This window comes from Cheilinus undulatus, linkage group 11 (assembly GCF_018320785.1).
Source record: "Cheilinus undulatus linkage group 11, ASM1832078v1, whole genome shotgun sequence".
NCBI classification, from domain to species: domain Eukaryota; kingdom Metazoa; phylum Chordata; class Actinopteri; order Labriformes; family Labridae; genus Cheilinus; species Cheilinus undulatus.
Window position 1 is genome coordinate 34,692,645 of NC_054875.1, and position 20,224 is coordinate 34,712,868.

The 20,224-nt window shown below is 39.8% G+C and overlaps 1 protein-coding gene across 1 annotated transcript; it reads left to right on the plus strand.

Annotated features, from left to right (window-relative positions):
• The first annotated feature begins 5,147 nt into the window (after positions 1-5,147).
• LOC121516948 (rho-related GTP-binding protein Rho6-like) lies at positions 5,148-19,398 on the plus strand. Its single transcript, XM_041798389.1, has 5 exons — positions 5,148-5,432; positions 6,079-6,166; positions 14,811-14,920; positions 16,917-17,051; positions 17,174-19,398. Exons 1-5 carry the CDS (start codon positions 5,313-5,315, stop codon positions 17,417-17,419), a joined length of 699 nt encoding a protein of 232 aa, XP_041654323.1. The 5' UTR covers positions 5,148-5,312; the 3' UTR covers positions 17,420-19,398.
• Positions 19,399-20,224: the final 826 nt, after the last annotated feature.

Below are 20,224 nucleotides of genomic sequence, written 5' to 3' on the forward strand. Positions count from 1 at the left end.
AGTGATGTCATTACTTTGTGTAGCTGTAATTCATTTTAACACCATTAGAGGGCAGAGCAGCATGAAAATTTTTACAAGGTTTCCACTGAGCATCATTTTAAGAAAGGAGATGGAATCATTTTCATTTCAGAAAATAAACGATACTGAATGATTTTTATTTAGTCTACAAGGAGACCCTGGAAAGAGAGGGAATGAAACTTAAAACAGAAGGATGTTTCCTCATTTTCAATGGAATGAGGTAAACATTACTCAGAAACAGGGTTCTGATTTACATTTCTCCTTTCTTTTTGTCTACATTGGTCTTCATCCTCCCTTCAGTTGGATTCAGATGTACTGTAGGCACATGCAGTGTAAAAGCATCACCACTGTTTAACATTTGGAAATGTTAAACCTTTCTATAGAGTCACGGTCTGTGGTGGTGCCACTTTTTCCTCTTAGAGGCTAGTTGGGGGGGTCATGCTTGCAATAATTGCTTATTAATTAAGCTTTTTAAAATACTATACTTCCAGCCTTAGTCTCAGATCAATCTTACTAACGTTCCCCTGCTCATACCAAAGACTGAGAGCACTACAGTCATGAAAGCTCAGCTATTGTACTTGGGGTATAAAATACAGAGCTCCTATGCATGTTAAATATGACTTGCTCTATAATTTTATTCCATCTATTTTATCTCCTGACTTTTCCATTGTTGTCATTCTCTATCACTTCTTTCTATGCCTGTCATTCTGTCTTTATTCCACACAAAAAAATTGAAATTTTAGAGTGTAAATGCCCAGGCCTTTTTTGCATGCAAACCACTCTCTTTTTTTCACATCCATTATCTCATGATACGTCTTTAATCAAAAACCACCTTTCCCCTGTAATGGTGAATTAATACAACCATATCATTTAACTAAGACACTTCTATTCTTATGCACTCAATTCAGCCTTCTCTTTTTGTCCTCTCTGTCAAAGAGGAGCGTATTAAAAGTGAGGTCTGCGCTCCATCATGAAATCACATTAGCATAATACTGTATATGAAATACCTGTGCACTAATAGCAATGAACTAGTTTATCCTTTGCAGCATCACTGAACTTGTTATAAGCTGAGGAGCAATTAATAGACAAGCCTTACTGAAACAGTTCTGCTTGATGACTGCACTTGTATTTATGGTAATATCTTTAATCATACCCTGATTTACATAATGCAAAGCGCTCAACCACATCGTACTTGAATTATGTTAATTCTGTCCCTGTGAGCCATAGTGGATTTTTTTTTCTTTCTGGTTTGTCTTGGAAATTACTTGGACTTGTAATTTACACTCATTGTCTTTTGTGTCAACTGTAGATTTTCCCAGTGTTTGTTAATAATTCTGATGGGAATTACACATGGCAGATGACATAAACTAACCCTATACTTTAATAACTCTGCTTTCCAGAGTCTTCACATCCATGTAATCATCATTAGATGTAAGAAATGCCTCCACGGATACACACAAGTGCACATGCTTATGCTCAAACAACATTTTTATGGAGAAAGTAAGGTAAGATGCTGAAAATGTAACTCTCAGCAGTGTGTATGATGAATGTAGGTCAGACAATCTTCAAGTGCCTGCTGCGCATTTTCAACCAGCACCTGGGTCTCCATGGAGTCATATTTTGAGGTTTTATAAGAGTCAAAATAATTTCAGGTGACCAAGTGTGCCTCATAATGCCTTTCACCAAGAAAACATGCAGTGGCACACACAGTCTGGGTCAGTAGAATTATTTTTAACCAGCGTCTGCCATGATTCTGATAAAATGACCGAATGTTATTGTCTCAACCCCTTACATTATTTTGGTCTTTATAAAGAGTCACAGCTGGACATGTGGGGGTTATAGAGTTGTAAACTCTCTGACCAGTGTGTGACAGACATCACGTTCAGGTTTCTGTTCTTTATAAGGGGTACCAAGCAGCAACCTCAGGCAGGGGCGTAGCTAGGGATTTTGGGCCCCAAGAAAGAATATTGCACAGGGCCCCCCTTAACAGGCTAGCCAAGCAACAAATGTTGCACCATTTTTACAGATATCTATGCATTTCAATGTATTTTTGAACCATAATTTCCAAATTTATGAGCTGTATTTTAATTATGGTTAAATTAAATGTACTTGCATAATTTTATTTACTACACCATTTGGACATTTTTATGGAGGAGCAGGGGCCTTCCCAGTTTTTTTTATGTTATTCTATTTGATACAAGTTTCAGTCTGTTGACTGATTCATTTGGTCACTTTTGATTCAATAATGACACTAATTACTAAGAAAAAATAAAAATAAAAACACCTTTTTGATTGCAGTCTTTCCAAGGGCCCCTCTCTACCGTGGGCCCAGGTAATCAGTACCCTTTTCCCCCCTGTGCTTCACCCATGACCTCAGGTGCTAAAAAAATTAATTCCATGATTATTCCATGTCTGTCATCAGGCAGATCCATCTTACAAAGCTCTCATCTCAAATAACTGTGCCAGGTTCAAGAACAGACCTGACCGATCAGCGTCATATGAGAAGAACACAGTGGAGTTTGGTTATTCTGTAAGCCAAAGGCTGCCACCTATGTAGCAATGAGCTTGGGTGTAGCCATACAGTAGCGTCAGTTTTATCAGAATTGTACCACATTTCTTTACTAAATAAAGAACAAAGAGCAGCACTGAAAGCTTGTTATGATGGAAAAGATGTTTTTGCTCTTCTCCCGGCCTGCTTTAGCATTAGTTTGTCAGATATGGGTAGGGTTTAATTGTACCATAAGGCAATAGCAATGGCTGTCGTCTGTGTAGCTTGGATGTAGCTATAGTGTAGCAGCAGTTCTATCTGAAATCGCCACTTTTCTTTATTCAAACAAGAGCAAAGAGCCACACCTTCAACCTCTCCTAGCAGTTATGTTTTTGCACGCCTCCCAACTTGTTAAATGCACAGGTATCGTAATTTAAACTGCACAAAGATTCCTCTGCAAGAAAGCTGTCATAAATATCACATGCAGTAGCAAAATGTAAAACACAGACTGTTATACTGTACTTGTAACTTAACTTTATAGAGTCTTGCATATAGGTATAGTTAGGGGAGTAAAAATAGGGCATCAGGGAGAGAAGAATCAACTGCGAGTAGGCGTGTGTGATCATTTCCATGTTGTAGATGTATACTGTGGGTATGTTTGAAAATGAAATGGAGAATTTAGAAAGATAAGTCAGACATGGACACTGTCTCTATCTGTAGCAGGCAGCAGGTGCAGTCGATGGCCCCATTTAGAGTTTAACATTAACAGCATCAAAGTGACGTTTGTGACAGTCCAGCAGTTGTTTCCATTTATGTTCTGCACAACTCGCCATGCTCCACTTCCTCTCCAAATGGCTCACTCTCCAGATCTCTCTAATAACTCAGATTGATGAAGCCATCTGTCATCTGTTTAGGGTTGGGAGGCGTGCTTGACCCTTTGCTGAATGCTGCATATTATCAAATATAGGCACATAGACCGCCAGTCATATGCTTTATGTAAGTAATGATCAAGTAATACAAGTAATACATCACACTGTGGGTTTGCATATAACATGACTGCACAAGACACTTATAGGCATTAAGGACAATATTGAGATCAAATTCTGCATGGCTGGATTTCTGTTATTGTGTAGAATTTCTTCATTCAGCTAAGATGGCATGTGGCTGAAGATCTGGCTGCTGACACAAGATATATCACACATGAAACATTTTCAGACTCCTTGATCAGGTTTTCCTGTTAGGTAGTTCAAAAATAACTACTGTGTTTATTTTACAAGGGTTGCTCAGTGGTGCGGTGGTTCTGGTGCCTCACAACAAGAAGGTTCCTGTTTTAATCCCCCCTGGACCACGCCTTTCTGCGTGGGGTTTGCATGATCTTCCCATGCATGCATGTGTTTTTCAAGTTTTTCCAAGCTGGCAAATGAAAGCTAAGCAGGCTTTAAGGGTTCTGCACTGAGGAGAGGCTTCTGCCTTGCCATTCTGCTATAAGCCCAGTTCAGTGGAGGACTGCAGTGATGGTTGTCCTTCTGGGATTTTGACCCGTCTCTACACAGGATCCCTGGAGCTCAGTCAGTGTGACCATCAAGTTATTGCTCATCTTTCTTACCGATATAACATAGGTGAAAAAGTTATGTAATAAATCAATTTCTTGCACTTTCTTATAAGAATAACAAATGGTATGAAAACTTGATAAAATAAATGAACATGAGCCTTCACTTTTTCCACTGAGGGCCACATACAGAAATAAATTTAGGACGTTGGCGCCACTTTAATATACATAAGATGAGGTATATGACATTGATTAAGTCAGAAGCAGAATAAAGGAGGAGCTGGGGTGGAGGAAGGTTGTAAGAGCAGCTTGCAGAGAGAGCAGCAGAGTGTGGCCAGGCAAGAGAAGTTTAAATAAGGCAGCATGAGAGCGACTGCCAATAGTGTGCTTAGAGCAAATCAGCTTGCCGTCAGCTGATGAGGGCTTGGTTAGATCAGCTGACTTGGGCAGAGCTTGACTCCATGGCCTGCCTGAACAATAATTTCCAGGCAGAGTTCAGGGGGCCCTGTTTGCCCCAGTTACCACTGGCTCAGCCCCTGGAAAGTTTTTGGAGCTGCTATTTGCTGCCGAAACTCATCAGGGAGTTAGAAAACATGACATTTGATTGCCAAATTCAAATGTGGTCCATGTTTCATTTCATGTCTAGAATTTGCAAGCCAATCAAAATTGGACTGCGGCTGCATTTGCCCTCCCAGGCCATAGCTTGGACACCCCTGGCCTAAGATAAAAAGTAAAATTACTCCACCAGCGAGTACTGAAACTCATTTTAATATCTCATCATATGTTAATTAAAGGGGAACATTTGTTAGCCGTAGCAAACTGCCAAAAAAATTGAAACGGATTAAAACTAAGAATATTTCCCTGAAATTACAGCAGAAGTGGCGGTGGTGCCTAGAAATAAAACAACTTTTAAAAATTACCAGTAGTTTTGAGTAACCGTTCTTAGCTGTATTTCCTCACTGGACATCAACATGCCCTGCAGATTACCATCGACCATTCCCAACTGATCTCAAGATGCGGCTCGTGCACCGCCCTCCTCCTCATCTGTCTCCGGCTCGCGCACTGCGCAGCGCTCATTGGTTGGCGCGACAATATAAAGTTCCGCAGTGCTCCTCTCATGGATCGCTGCTCTGCTTCACTCATCACTCACACCGAGCAGACACACAGCCGGGAAACCGAGAGGATATACGAAACTTCATCGACACAATTCCTGCTCCTTGTCTGTGTTTGGCATTTGGTTTGGGTGATTTATTCATCATGAAGGAAAGGAGACTCACGCAGCCGTTTGTCGCGAGGTGTAAACTCGTGCTGGTTGGAGACGTTCAATGCGGTAAAACAGCGATGTTACAAGTCCTGGCCAAGGACTGCTATCCAGAGGTAGGCTATGAGGAGTAATTTAGCTAATGTCTCACAGGTTATTAGCTAGGCTGTGTCTTCTCCTGAAAAATAGCGATAGTTTTTAATATATGCGTGTGCGTGAGTGAGAATTTCCCAAGAAAGAAGTTGAAGAAAGGGGCTATTAAAACTCAGCAGTTTCCCTGCCTTCGTTATCAGATACTATGCCAAAGGACTTTTGTAAACTCTATAATAACCGTGTTTTTCTTGAAGACCTGGAAGCTTTTTCCCATCCTCTCATAATGCCTTAATAACTAATAGTATAGTGCTTCTATTAAAGTAAATTCAGCTACAGGCTGTGTGTTTCTCATGGCTGAAGTTTAATAATTCATAGGCCTACATTCTGCCACACTAATACTGAAAAACTGTATTATTTTGGAGCACTGCTATGAATTGATTGGTTTGTGTAAACTATTGATTATGTTAGTCGTTTAAAAAATCTCTAGTCATGTAGTAAATTAGTGTATGGATTATTTTTTGCTATTGACTTAGTAAGTTTTCACTGTAAACTTATGAGCCTGGATTTGCACTTGTTTTTAGCATAATACACACTGAATTAGGGTTAAAATTTGATGTTTGATTCAGACCAAACTGTCTCTAAACTTGTGCTTTTATCACCCATTTCTAGACTTATGTCCCTACTGTGTTTGAGAACTACACAGCCTGTCTGGAGCTTGAAGATCAGCGTGTTGAGCTCAGCCTTTGGGACACATCAGGTGAGAATTATGTTTTTTTACTCACCCACAATTGAATTAACTGGCAAAACTAAAGACTGAGCTCCTTTCGTCCCTTTGTCTCTGACTCACAACCACTTTAAGACAACGTTTGTGTTGAAGGGGTGAGTTGATTGTTTAGAATCAGGACTGTATTCATGGTTTGATCTGTCCAACTTGTTTACCCTCCCAACAACACAGCCAGCCTGGAGTCGAGAAACATCTGCAAATGAAGCTCCCCCTCACTCACTGATTTACAAAAACAGCCGTGTTGCTGTTGACAGAACGTCACTATCTGCCAGTCCTGTTTTGATGCGGTTAAGCAGCTTTTCACTTGTGTGAAATCTGTCGGGAGATCTTTGGTGGATTGTTGCAAGCAAATTACAACTAGCTCGTCTGGATTAGCCAGGAGACAACTGGGGCCCCGGATCAAGATTTTAACATAAATTATGCAAAACAAGGCTAAATAACAACAATGCACAGTGTCTGCCGACAAAGCATGGCACATTTTGTGAGAAGATTTCTAGATAAATATAAAGCTTATAATAAATCTACATCAGACATGACAACTGCTAAAACAAAGACAAAGAAATGATGAGTCATATCTTATCCCTGGCTTCGCCTGTACAATGGTGGGTGATGAAAAGAGCCACACTCCTTCCTTTTGCCACATCCTACCTCTGTTGGATAGCTTTTTCTGCCTCATTAAAGAAAAAAAAAAACAGCCAAAGCTGGACAGAATGGACTAAGAGTCTCAAGGCTGAACCCCAGACTTAAGAAGATCTGTAGCACAAAACCAGCTCAAACTAGTCTGACATTATTTCAGGACTGGAAGTGTTTACAGTCTTGAAAGAAAAGTCAGTTTTTTTGATAGGGACTTATTTATCCTCATTTTTTTTTTGTTGCAGACAATGTTTGAGATAAATCCTGAAATACAGGGATTTGTTAGCAAAAGGCGTAACAGACTTGTTGTCTGAAGTGTATAATGATATCCTGTATGCTTATATGTATAATGAAAGATGAGGTCAGGTCAGGTATGGGAGCATATGCTTGTTTGGCACTTCGCCGTGTCAAGCTTGGCCCTGTACTAGTCCAGTCATAATCCAGGCCTGTGCCAGGCCCATACCCCATCTCTCCAGGTATCCTCCCAGAGTGAGGAGGCTTGAAAATATCTGACAAAGTGGGGTCTAGAAAAAAAGTTTGAGAACCTCCATGATAGAGCGATTTGAAAGTGTGAAAAACACAGATTTCAAATACAGAAATCTTTATGTGGCACCTTCATATTCCTCGTTACTTCTCTCACATTTAATGGACCAGTTGTCTGAAGTCAATGATGCTCCAGTTACAAATACATCAAGCTGAAAAAACTCAAGAAAGCAATAGTAGGTTTACAGTTAATTTATGAAGTCCAAAGGCACAGTATGAAAGTTCTGTCACCAGCAGGCTCTCAGTCAGGACAGTTACAAAAGATGGGGAGCAGAGACTTGTTTCCCAGCTTATTTTTTGAACTCAGGACTCCATAAGGTGTTTTTACTAAATAGTAAACCACTGTTTACATTAAGATGAATGATGAGGGAGAAAAGCTGTTAAAAGTGGCCTTCCTGGTTAACACATCGTTACTCACAGAGCATTCTGGCCTAGCTTGCAGCATTGGAAGGCCACTTTTTAAAGACATATTTTTGTGGGTTTGTATCTTTATTTAGAGAGAGGGGACAGTGAATACAGTATGAGAAAGGGATGAGAGATTGTGTGAGAGAAAGGTTACAGGTGGCCGGACTTGAGCCTAGGCCACCTGCGTACATGAGGTGCCACTTAACCACTAAGCCATCTATGCCCCTGGAAGGCTACCTTTAATAACAATTAACTGGGGGTTCTTAGGCAACAGAATGCACAGCCAATTGCAAAGAAAAATCACACAAAGCAGGACAAAACATAAACGAGGTACAGCAACAGAACGGCAGCTTCCAGAGGAGGTTTGCAAAGTAACACTCTGGCAACTTTCCATGGCAACAATAAACATTTCAATCTGCAAGACTTGGGCTGCTACAAATATAAAAATGAAGAGGTTTTCTGGCTTTGAAAATTGTTGGAAATATTTGGGATATGTAAGCACTTAACTTAAAATATGTTTAATGTAGGAGAAGCCATTTTTTAAAGTATTGTAGAAAGTTTCAGTGCAAAAATTCACCCTTAAAAAGTCAAACTTGATTATAGTTGAGTAACCAAATTATAAAGTATTGGGTGCACTTTTGATAACTTAACTCGTTGATACAACACTTTATGTTAAGTTTTTCAACAGTGTAAGCTATACTGTACAACAAGTGAGCATAGATTTTTTAAAATTAAGCCAACATTTTCAGGGGTGGAAAAGTTGACTCAACTGCTTTAGTTAAGCAATCTGCAATGTATATTTATATTGGAAATTTTTCAGCCATCTTGAGATTTTTAACTATGAGTTATGTCAACTAAACAGCAATATGAAGTATTAAACTGGGCCTCTCAACTTGAACAAGCTGTGAAACTTGTTACTAAACTTTTTTACATTGGGCCCTTGTGCAATTTTACAGTGCATTGTACCTTTAAATCTGTCTGGATTCAACCTGATGCAGACATGATGTTTGTATAAGACCTATGACATTTGACCTTTGGAAAAAAATCTACATAAAAACATCTGAAATTAGCCAAATAATCATTTCAACATATCTTCAAGCAGTTTGTAGACAATACAAGTCATTAACTGATAATTAAAATACTCTGCAGGTCCGCAGAACGATAATGGCATGAATGATGGCCTTCCTCTTGGGTGGCCTTGGATCTTAATGTTTAACCACTGAAGTCACTGTTTTGAAAGTGTTTGTGGGTTGTGTTCATGGGTTAAATACCTCGGCCCGCTGACATAATAACCCCAAATCTATACAAATGTTACCTAAATAGGATCAATGATGTGCTCTGGTATAGATTGATTTCATAACAGTTCTGGTTGAGGCTTTGTGCTCAGAGGAAGTCGAGCAGTGCCAGTTGGCCAGCGGACGGGTTGTTTGAGGGGGGAGAGGGGTAAGCCTCGTCCATGCAGGGGGTGGAAGTCTCCGAGAGTGTGGGCAAGCGTGTGCGCTACAGTGTTTGCGGTGTGCGTGTGTCTTTGTGTGTGCGTTTGGCTGTACAGTCGGAGAGAACAGAAGGCACAAGTGAGGGGTACTGTGAGAAAAGATATGCATGACCTCCTCACTGCCTTATGGTGTGTGTGTGTGTGTGTGTGTGCCGCCTAAAAAGAGGAGTTATGTAACTGAAACCAGCAGAGAACTAATGTAGGTTTGTGTGTTTGTCTCCCACTGAGTTAAAACTTTCTGGACAGTCAACCTTTCCAGAGGAAACATTGCATAAGACCTATTTACATTTGCAATACACACAAACAAGTACTTCACATCACTCTTTGTTTTTCTTTTTGTATTATCTTCTTTAAAATATTAGCACTCTAGCCGAGGGTTGTGTTTTTGGATTTGGATGAACATTTTTCTGAAGAACTGTTTATAAACAGATAAAGGATTATGTAATTTTTTTCCAACAGTCCAATGATTTAAAACCCAGATATTTCCAGCTTATTATCACATTGAACTCCAGGAGAACCCAAGGTGCTAAAACTAGAGAAAATGTAGCATTTTATGCCCAGATCACTTCAAATTACTACTAGATTTTGAAGAACGCTTTACAAAAAACATGAGATGTGAGTAGTCACTGCTTCAGTAGTGACTGGCTGATGTATGTCAGAATCTCTACACCACTTGTAAATATCTTGTGGGTCACACCGTTACAGTAGCCAGTAGAAGTAGTAGTTGTTTTCAATATTTCAGTCAAAAAATGCTACATTTGTGTCTTCAAAATATACATATTTTTGCTCTCTAAGTGTGCTCTGGCTCTTCTTTATGGCCCAAACAAGTGCATAAAACCATCAGCATAAAGACGACTATTTCTATAAACAGCTGCGTCCAAAAAATTAGAATATCATTGCAAAGTTTTGTTTTTTTTTTACTGTGATTTAATTCAAGAAGTGAAACTTGCATATAATCTCGATTCAACTCAAACAAAGGGCAATATTTATCGACTTTCTAGCATTGATTTAGATGATTACAGCTCACACATATCAAAATCACAAAATTTAAACAAATTCACAAGATTTAAAACAAAAAGTCAAGAAATATTTCACTTTGTTTTAGATGGATCTTAGATTTACAGGAGTTAAACTTTGTGAACTGAATCACAGGGGGAAAAAAAGACTGTTTACATAATTTTCTAATGTTTTTAGATGCACCTGTAGATTTTTCTATTGTCTGCAGGAAAGAATGTTGACCAAACTTGCAAAGCAGAAGGATTGGCTGGGATCAGTGAGAGTGAAGAATCATGAGATGACAGCGACTGTAGAGCTTGCGTTAACGTAGTTCACTCCTCTCCAACTATGTCATGTTTTGTTGCTATGATTGGCCCATAATAAAAATGACAACATAATGTTCGTCCAGTCACCCTCTGGGTTATTTTTCTTAAGGTTCTGCCCCTCCTAAACGCCGTCAAACAAATTTGAAATATATGAAATGAATATGTGAGACAGTTGGTCAGAGGTGAGTCGAGGCAAGGGGAAATTTTTTTTAACATTTCATGTGAACTAGGTAGCAAAGCAAATAGGTAGCAGGTGTCACTTTGCCCTCAGGGGCACCAAACTCCTCACAGGAGGTTTAAAAACAACAAAATAGTTCTTTCCTGGTACATTTATCCTGACTTTGACTTATCTGAGATTTCTCACAAGATTTCTTTAATTGTTGTGCTGGAAGATATTTGTTGAAAATTTGTCCAGATCAGATTGTGAGACTTTAAACCAATCAGAAAATCTGTTGTCGCAATTTTCCCTGAAAAATAAACAAACACAGTTGTTACTCATTTCTTAACTTCCTGGTCATCTAATTTAATAAAGAGCAAGCTGTTTAGCTGTGGTGACATTGCTCCAGGTGTCTTAATCTGTCCTAAACAAAACAGATGTGAGAGGAGACTTTAATGTTTTTCCCCAGATGTACTGCAGAAAAGGGGCCGTGTAAGTCCATACATGCATTATATTAACTCTTTTATAACTGATTTTTTCTTGTCAGGATAACAAAGCTGAATTTCCCATTAGAACAGATTAGTTTGTGTTGTTTTGAGACAACAAGCCTGTTGACTCATTATAATTGGATAATTTTCTGCAATCTAAAAACAAAACAATAGATTGGTTGCTGTAATGGGCCAGGCACTAATGTGCCATGGGTTCTTTGTTTACAGGAATGTTAGTTAAGCCTTTTTCTGTTTGTTTTGTGCTTTTGCAACTCTGGAGATGTGAGATATAAAAGTCAAGATCTCAAAAAAAAAAAAAAAAAACAGAAATCCCTTATTATCATGAGAAAACGATGTATGGACAATGTTTGTCTGCTCAGGGCTTCCATAGAATCTGACATAACAGAGAATCTATACATTCATCCAGTCATCCGGTGTATGTTCCATCTTTTCACTCTATTCTTGTCTTTTAGAGGGAGAGAGTCCAACTTCTTCCATTTGCCTCCTTTCTTTGAGATCAGCGAGGGCAGATTTAAGGCACAAACTAATATTTGCTCGACTGAAAAGGATTTTGTGTGGATATATTTGTGTTTGTGTGTCCAGGCAGGGGGCTGTAAATGTGTGGGAGGCGGTGGGTGCCAGAAGTTGTGTCCTCTTTGGATCTCTCTGCCTCCTCTTTCTCAGGCCTTACATCACTCTGGATAGTTATGTGACGGCCGCTTTGATTCCCACCAAAATAAAATGTTATTGATAGATGGAGTTGTGTAAGTAGCCCAGTCCTATTTTTATAGAAGCAAGTCAGAGATTGAGACACGCTGAGAAAACTTGAAGATTCTTACATTTCAGTGGAGGAAAATCCTTTAGTAAGGTCTCAGGAGATTGTCAATTTAATCAACACTACATGATCGTTAGTTCCACTTGAAGCTTATTAGAAGTATCTTTTCCTGATATAATTATAGCCTCATATATTTGCAAGGAAATCCTCTGATGCGGATTTGGCCCCCGAGGACAGGAGTAGGAAATTAAATCTTCGTGTTGCTGTGTGGGGAGTGATTATGAGGTAGAGGGAAGACAATGGAGAGCGGACATCCTGTCAGTCTGTTTTTAGCTCGGGAGCCTTCCTGAGAGTTAAAAAAGACTCAGTATGAAGCTGAGCTGTTTATGGAAATGTGAGGAAAATATGTTTTCTTCACACTGAATTTGTCAGTCCCCTATAGAGGATGTCGAAATGATGAGACAATAACCAGGAAGGACTGTTGATGAGGTGATGAATATTGGCTGTTATCACTTTTAAAATGGTGAAATGGTAAAGCTACCAACCAATAACTGGCTTTTGTAGCAGAAATGTAAATATGCCTTTGTTCAAAGACAAAATATACACAGAAAACCATCTTGAACTAATCCAAAATATGAAGTATGACTTTCAGAGAGACTTTTCAGTGTCAGGAGATATAAAATAAATCATGACATGTTTTCCTTTTTTCCCCAACATCCTGTGCTCTTCTCAACAAAATATCTGCCCAGTTTTAAAGGAGACATATCATACCATGTAGCCATCTTTTCATCAAGCGGCTGCGGCTTCAATTTCAAAACCTGTCTGTGTTTTGGTCATAGAATGTGATTAAATCAAGCACCAGAGGAGGTGTTAACATATTTTTAGCGTGCCTCTAGATTATCTTTCTCTTATCTTCCACCCTAAAAAGCTCCAATCCTCAATGTTTGTTCAGGACCAAAAACTGTCCTGATCAATCCACATCATTTGAGGAGAACAAGGTGGTAGCAACAGGCGGGGTAAAGTGAGCTGTTAGCAGTGGCAGCCTCCAGAGTAGCGGTTAGCTCAGATGTTCCCTGCCACTGAGATGTGTTTGAGTGATTGAACTTGCAACCTATTGCAGCCACAATGACAAGATGTCCTGTTATACAAAATTAGAATTTCTCTGCCTTGACTTTAGGAAATGTTTTAAAAAGATATTTAAAGGGGATATATTATGCAAAACATACTTTTTCAGGCTTTTCTAACAAAAATATGTCCCCCGGTCGGTCCACAATCCCCCCAAGAATGTAAAAAAAAAAAAATCCATTTACCCCCCCCCCCCCAATCCCCTCTCTTTCTCCACCTTTCAGAAAATATGTGCAGAAACAAGCCGTTCTCAGATTTCCCCCTCATGATGTCATGAGAGGAGTTAGCACCACCCCCAAGTTTGGTTGGCCCTCCCCACTTGGAAGAAAGTTTCACCTTTCACCTTTTAAAAAATCTTAGTTATTTCTAAAGCAGTGCTGCAAGAACTTCAGTTTTTAATTTTTCATTGCTATTTAATATGTGTAAGTTTTGAGTTGAAAAATGCACACTTTAAAACTCGATTATTAGGCAAGTAGACTTATGATTTATGCATCACATTGTGATGGCTTATTACCCCCAACTAAATTTTGTTGCTGGGTAAGGTGACTGTTAAGTACCTTTTGTAGTGTTATCTTTTAAAAGTACAAATATTCATTCCTTGTACAAAGAATACATTTTTTATTTTATTTATTTATTTTATTATAAAAAGATTGACCAGTTCTGAGTCACAGATCAGGAAGCCGTCAACCTAAACATCTACAATCTAATGCATCTTCCTCTGATGCCTCTTTCAATCTACTTCTGAAGAGATTTAAAGTGAACAGCCTCCCAAGACACAAATCCCCCTTTAACCTACTGCAAGCTGCAAGAGCAGCATACGAGAAACTCCCTTTCCCTATTTCAAGGTGCATTTTGAGGACAGACAGTGATAGTAAAGGCTGTGACTGAGTTATAGAGCAAAAACTGCTGCCACCAACATTTTTCAAATAGATTAAATCACACAAGTATGAAGGAAGCAGGTTAAATGTAGCCTTATAGATAAAGATATATTCATGCCAGTAAAGGCCAGCAGAGCCAATGATGAGTTCAGGCCTTGAGATTTGACACTGCCCTCGCTGCTCCGTGGTGAAATACTGTACCGAAAGATGAAGGTATTGGAGAGATGTGTGCAGATATGAGTGGCAGTGACTGTTCATCTTTTACAGCAAAGGAAAAAAAAAGATGTATAAAACAGCCTAATTTTACCTCATCTGTTACATAACATCCAAGCCAAACTAACTAAAAAATCTTCACAGGGAGATAAACCAACGCTTACATTTTAGTTGGCAGGAATTTTTCTATGTGTTCAAAGTTTGGTGAATAAAGTTTTTCTGTTGAGTAACATAGTAAATATGTGATTGTTCCCTGTAATTTAGTGAGTTACTTCACTAAACTGGAAAGATTTCTTTCAGTGGGAAGGTGTAAGGCTCAGTGTAATCGTTTGCTCTTTTAGCAGTTTGGCAGGAGTGGATGTGACTGTGTTTGTACGGTGTGAAAGTGAGGAGGACGGTTGTGTAAAGACATTTAAAAGTGTCAGCAGGATCTGGACTAAAGAAAGGGATGGCTGATGAGGTGAAACTTCACTAAAGGTTTCCAAAACTGTTTTCCGCTAAGTGAACCATTTTTCTTTCACTTCTGTTGACGTAACTGTTGATATCAAGCCTGAGCTTCACAGCTTTTACTTTGTCTCTTCAGGTTCTCCGTACTACGACAATGTGAGGCCCCTCTGCTACAGTGACTCGGATGCTGTGCTCTTATGCTTCGACATCAGCCGACCAGACATAGTAGAGGAAGCACTGAAGAAGGTATTTTACAGAAACAGCTGCACTACAGCCTCAAAACACTGTAGTCTTAAAACCATACTTCACTCTGTTTGCTTCTTGATCAGTTTATAACGTGGACACTCTTCAACAAGTGGCTACCTCCAGTTATAAAACCGTGAAGCCAGTGTGTCAGTGCAGTAGACTACAGCACGTCAAGGCTGTCTCCAAAAGTTTACAGCAAAATAAACATGTTTACAGACAGGTGTAAAAAAAGCAGTTTTCATCTCTTAGTTCAGCTTTATAATGGTTAAACAATATGGGGAGTGGATTTTATTCTGTAACCTTATGGGCTCCATTACCCTAAAGCTAAGACTAAAACTAGACATGATAAAGAGTGTGGCCAATTTAACCGACAGCTGGACCCATTGTAGCTGCGTGCAAGTAGGCTGGGCCTCACTTTAGCTCAGTTCATATTGTTTCATGTAGCGTCGTACAATTTTGGAACTGTCCTCTGGTGAGCAAGAGCTGTTTCCTCCTGCCATACACTGTAGAGAAGTTGACGGTCTTCGTTAGCACTTGTGCTTTTTAGCCGGTTTTGCCAGTTTTATTTTTTAATGAAAGAAAGTTTTTCTTCAACTTCATGCACTTACTAGAAGACAGGCCTGGGTTATACTTTAACAGAACATCACAAGAAGGAAAACCCAGAGAGGGGCACAGAGCAGATAAATGCTTTTAGACACAAATGTCTCTGACAGTTGTACCAAACAAGCTTTGTCCAATCCTGGCACCAAATATTGAGTTAACTTGATCCAAAAATGACGTTTGACTAGCGTTACAGTGCAAGAACACTGAGTAACAGGTGACAGTGATCCTGATACAATCATCAGCTATGTTAGCTAATCACCACTCAGCTTTTAGTGTGGCTCTCTGCTCTTGTTTTAATAGGAAATGTAGTCCAGTTCTGATTAAACTGTCACTTTCCTACAGCTACATCCAAGCTAATAGCTACCACGACAGCAGTCATTAAATACACCAGCAGACCCAACCCGTAACAATTGCAAACTCATGCTGAAGCAGACCTGTCCAGTTGTGCTGTGGTTAAGTCCGAGCTAATCAGTGCACTAGCAGCCATTTTATACAGCCACTCAAGCGGCAGCTAACCCTTTCCCCCTGTAACTTACACAAACTCACTTCGAAACAGGTCAACAGAAGAGCGAAATCATCTTTTACATCATGAAAACTTTGTAGTGTTGTTGTTATTCTTTATTTCATATAGAAATGTGTTCCAATTCTAGTAAAACTGACTCTATACCACAGCTCCATCCGAGGTAAACACTGGAGGCAGCCACTGCAAACAGCTTTGAGTACAAAGCCCATAGCTACCCTATTTCCCCCCCAAATGCTGCTGATTGGTCCGAACAGTGTTCGGTTCTGCACAAACGTTGTGGATCGAAGCATTTCAAAATGGATTTGCCTTATGACAGAGATGAAATCTCGCAAACCCTTCTGATTTGAAAGGTTATATCAGTGCCGCTTTAAAAACACAAAACAAATCCTGTTAAATGTGACAGTGTATGTCGGTATGTAGTTGTTTTATTCACAGAGGAACATGCTGTGAGACAAGAGAGCGCCAGATATTGTATGGACAACACAACAATGTATTTAGTTAATGCAAGGAATAATTCCACCAATGACGTATTTCCTGTGCAAGCTACTTTAAAAGGCTAGCACCAAGCTAGCTAGACCACTCATTCCCAAAGTCTGGGTTGGGACCCATGGTTGGATTATAAAACAAATTTTTGTTTGGTAAACAGTGAGCTAGACTATCAAGCCTGGTACAGAATTCAGGGACAATGAAAAAATATGTTATTGATGTCATACTTGGTATGAATTTTATCAAAGTAAGCCTTTTTGTACATAGCGTTGGCATTTCCAATATAGTGGCCACCATATTTTGGCTTCATAATGCCGTCACTGAGGCTTTGTCCACGATTGATACAGTCTGTGATTCTAGGTCTGTTTTCTCCTGTTGTTGCAGTGGAAAGCAGAGATCCAGGACTTCTGTCCCAGCACACGGATCCTACTAATAGGCTGCAAGACAGACCTGCGCACAGATGTTTGCACACGCATGGAGCTGTCCAATCAGAAACAGGCACCCATCTCCCATGAGCAGGTTTGTCTCATGATCACTCCCTCTTCCTTCTGTGTCTGTTTAAATGTATTATTACTTATTATTTATTATTACTTATTGATTTTTCCTCCACATACATCTCACCCTTTTATGTGACATTATAGGGTTCGTCCCTGGCCAAGCAGCTTGGCGCAGAGACATACCTGGAGTGCTCTGCCTTCACATCAGAGAAGAGCATCCACAGCGTTTTCCGCACCGCAGCTCAGGCCTGCATGAACAAACTCCAGCCTGCCAGCAAGCCCAGCCCGGTCCGCCGCCTTTCCAAGAGACTCCTACACCTGCCAAGCAAGACGGAGCTCCTCTCCTCCACCTTCAGCAAGGACAAGTCCAAGAGCTGCTCCATTATGTGAACACTGCTGCGATTGAGCTCAAAGTAAAACAAAAAAGGAAGTAAAGACAAGCAGACTGATGATGGTTGAGCCACTTGTGCAAAGGCAAGAATCCGATTCTCCTTTGCATACTCCCCAAAACTCCCCATGAACCACCAAGAAAGACATTTTCTAAATAACTAACCCTGACTCTGAACTTTCCATCCTTATCACCAGCTCACATGGTGCAGGGACTGAATGGACACAGCTTTACGCTGAAATATTCCCTATCAGTTAAACACACCTCTATAAACAGCAGAACTGGCACTTTATGGTATGGATTTCTCTCGTAAAGGTCCCTGTGTGTGAAGCGAGGCCAGTATCTAATCTATAGTGCACGGGAAAGTGGTTGTAAAGGCTGCATTTGACTGCATTACCCATGAGACCCATTTGAAATTCTTATAGCAGTGCCCTCTCCCTTCCATCTCTTTAAGTGAATGTCTCCTTAAGGTCACGATACACGCCGAGATGAAATGTAAAATCTGACAATGCAGCTTGGTGAAATTCAAAACAGAGTCCCTTGAAGATATTACCCCTCCCTGACCCCTCGCAGTGTCTCGTTCGGAAATTAAAGCTGGCAGAGGAGAGAAGGGAGGAGAGGGGAAGGAGGGATTTGGCAAGTGGGAGCATTCATTTGCAAAGACAGTGGGAGGACGAAACCGAGGGCGCATCTGAAGGAGCGCAATGTGACTCAGCACTCACATGAGTGAGTCTGGGGTGGACATGTTGTGACAAAAACAAACACAAAAGCCTGGGCCATGCAAAGACTTTCTTAGCATGTTTATGACAGATTCAGCACCCATCACTACAGCAGTTTCAACTTTTTCATGTTATAAACCCTGAACAAGACGGCTTGATTAATCAAAGATGCATAAACTCACTGTTTAAACAGCTTTAAAAAGTAAAATGAAGATTTCTTTCCAAACCAATTCAACTGGGATGATTTTTTTATGAACCAGAAAGAGCTAAAAATATTTGTTTTAAGATCCTTTGCGTCATGATTATGTAAAGGAAAATAATCCTCATATTTTTACTGTTAATGAGGCATCACTTTTTTCCAGCTTTTCTATTTGTTAATAATGACTGCTGCCATTTCCAGCCTGAATTGCTGCATTAACTCCACTAAGATGAAGGTTTAAGGGATAAATTGAATCACAAAAACAGGCTGGTCCTGTCTAGAGAGTGTTTTCTTCTTCTTTTATGCTTTAAAAATGTCTTTATTTCATTTTTTTGCATTTTTTGGATGTTTCTACTTGTGGATGTTGGTGTTTATTTGACTAGCTGTTGTTCTTGTAATCACTCGAGTCTTCTGGCATTAGCAGCTGTTGACAGCTCGGCTAATGGAAGACTTGATGATTAGTGGGTCTGCACCGAGGAGCCCTGAGTCTTCTGGATGTACAGAACACTGGAATTTAATGTGTTGCCTAGCAACAGTGTGAGAAAGAAGGGGGGCTGAGGTTCATGCCTAAAAGAGAGAGGGTAGACACGCCTCACCTTTTTTGTAGCGACACTGCAAAGGTGACGGACCGGACGTGCCAGTGAGCAGAGGACTGCTCCTGATCTCTGTGTGATTTTTAAAGCCCCCCCTGGTAGCAGCCACCAGTGGGTTTCTGAAAACAGCATGCAAACTAAAACATGCCTCTGTAGCTCTGCTTCAATTGTTATTTTTTACTCTTCATTCCTGTCTGGTGCATTGTGCTTTTCTAAACAAGCTTATTCTGGTTCAATAAGCAGCTGTCACTTCAGTTTCTTATGCTCTGTTTTTGACAGTTTCTTCTTTTTGTACATATCTTTTCATAAAACTGTTCAGCTGAAAGAAAGAAAAGAGAATGTTACTGAAGCAAAAACACAAATCCTGTGTAGGGTTCCTTTATGGCTTAAAATATGTGAATTCTGTATTTGTTATTGTCATACACTACTTTCTTTTAACCTTTTATTTAAATAAATATGTCTGAAATGTATGAACAAGTCAGTGTTTAATTCCACTTTAAATTAAGCAAAAAGTGACTTTTGATGGATGAGCTGATTTGCAGAACGTTTAAGAGGTTCTACTCAGCAAACTGCAAATCTTACAGTAAAAAGTGAATGCACAGTGCTGTGAAAAATATTTTCCCCCTTCCTGATTTCTTATTTTTTGCATATTTGTCACACTTAAATGTTTCGGATCATAAACAAATTTTAATAGTAGACAAACATACGAAATGCATTTTTTAAATGCTGACTTCAAAAAGCCATCCAAACCTACCAGGTCCTATGTGAAGGATTAAATGCCCCCTAAACCTAATAAGAGGTTGTGCCACCCTTGCTGTCAACAACTGCAAGCAAGCGATAACGGACAATGAGTCTTTCACATCACTTTGGAGCAATTTTGTCACACTCTTCTTTGAAGAATTATTTTAATTCAACCACAGTGGAAGGTTTGTCAAGCATGAATGGTGTGTTTAAGGCCATGCCACAGCCTCTCAATCAGCTTACATCGGGTCTTTGACCTGGCCACTCCAAAACCTTCACATTGTTGATTTTTAAGCCATTCAGAGGTGGTATGCTGGTGTGTTTCGGATCATTGCTCAAGTGCACTTGAGCTTGAGGTCATGAACTGATGGCCTGACATACCCCTTCAGGATTTTCTGGTAGAGAGCAGAATTAATGGTTTCATCAATTACTACAAGTGGTCCAGATCCTGAACAACAAAGCAGCCCCAGACCACCACACTATCACCATGTTTGATTGTTGGTAAAGTGTTTTTTATACAGCAGATGTTAACAGGCCGCACACCTTCCAAAAAGT

What these genes read in the sequence shown, in the direction of transcription:
- LOC121516948 (XM_041798389.1), top strand. Translation starts at nt 5,313, where the DNA reads ATGAAGGAAAGGAGACTCACGCAGCCGTTTGTCGCGAGGTGTAAACTC. An exon ending in CCAAGGACTGCTATCCAGAG is followed by an intron (nt 5,433 to 6,078) that starts GTAGGCTATGAG and finishes ACCCATTTCTAG; the next exon opens with ACTTATGTCCCTACTGTGTT. An exon ending in CACCCATCTCCCATGAGCAG is followed by an intron (nt 17,052 to 17,173) that starts GTTTGTCTCATG and finishes GTGACATTATAG; the next exon opens with GGTTCGTCCCTGGCCAAGCA.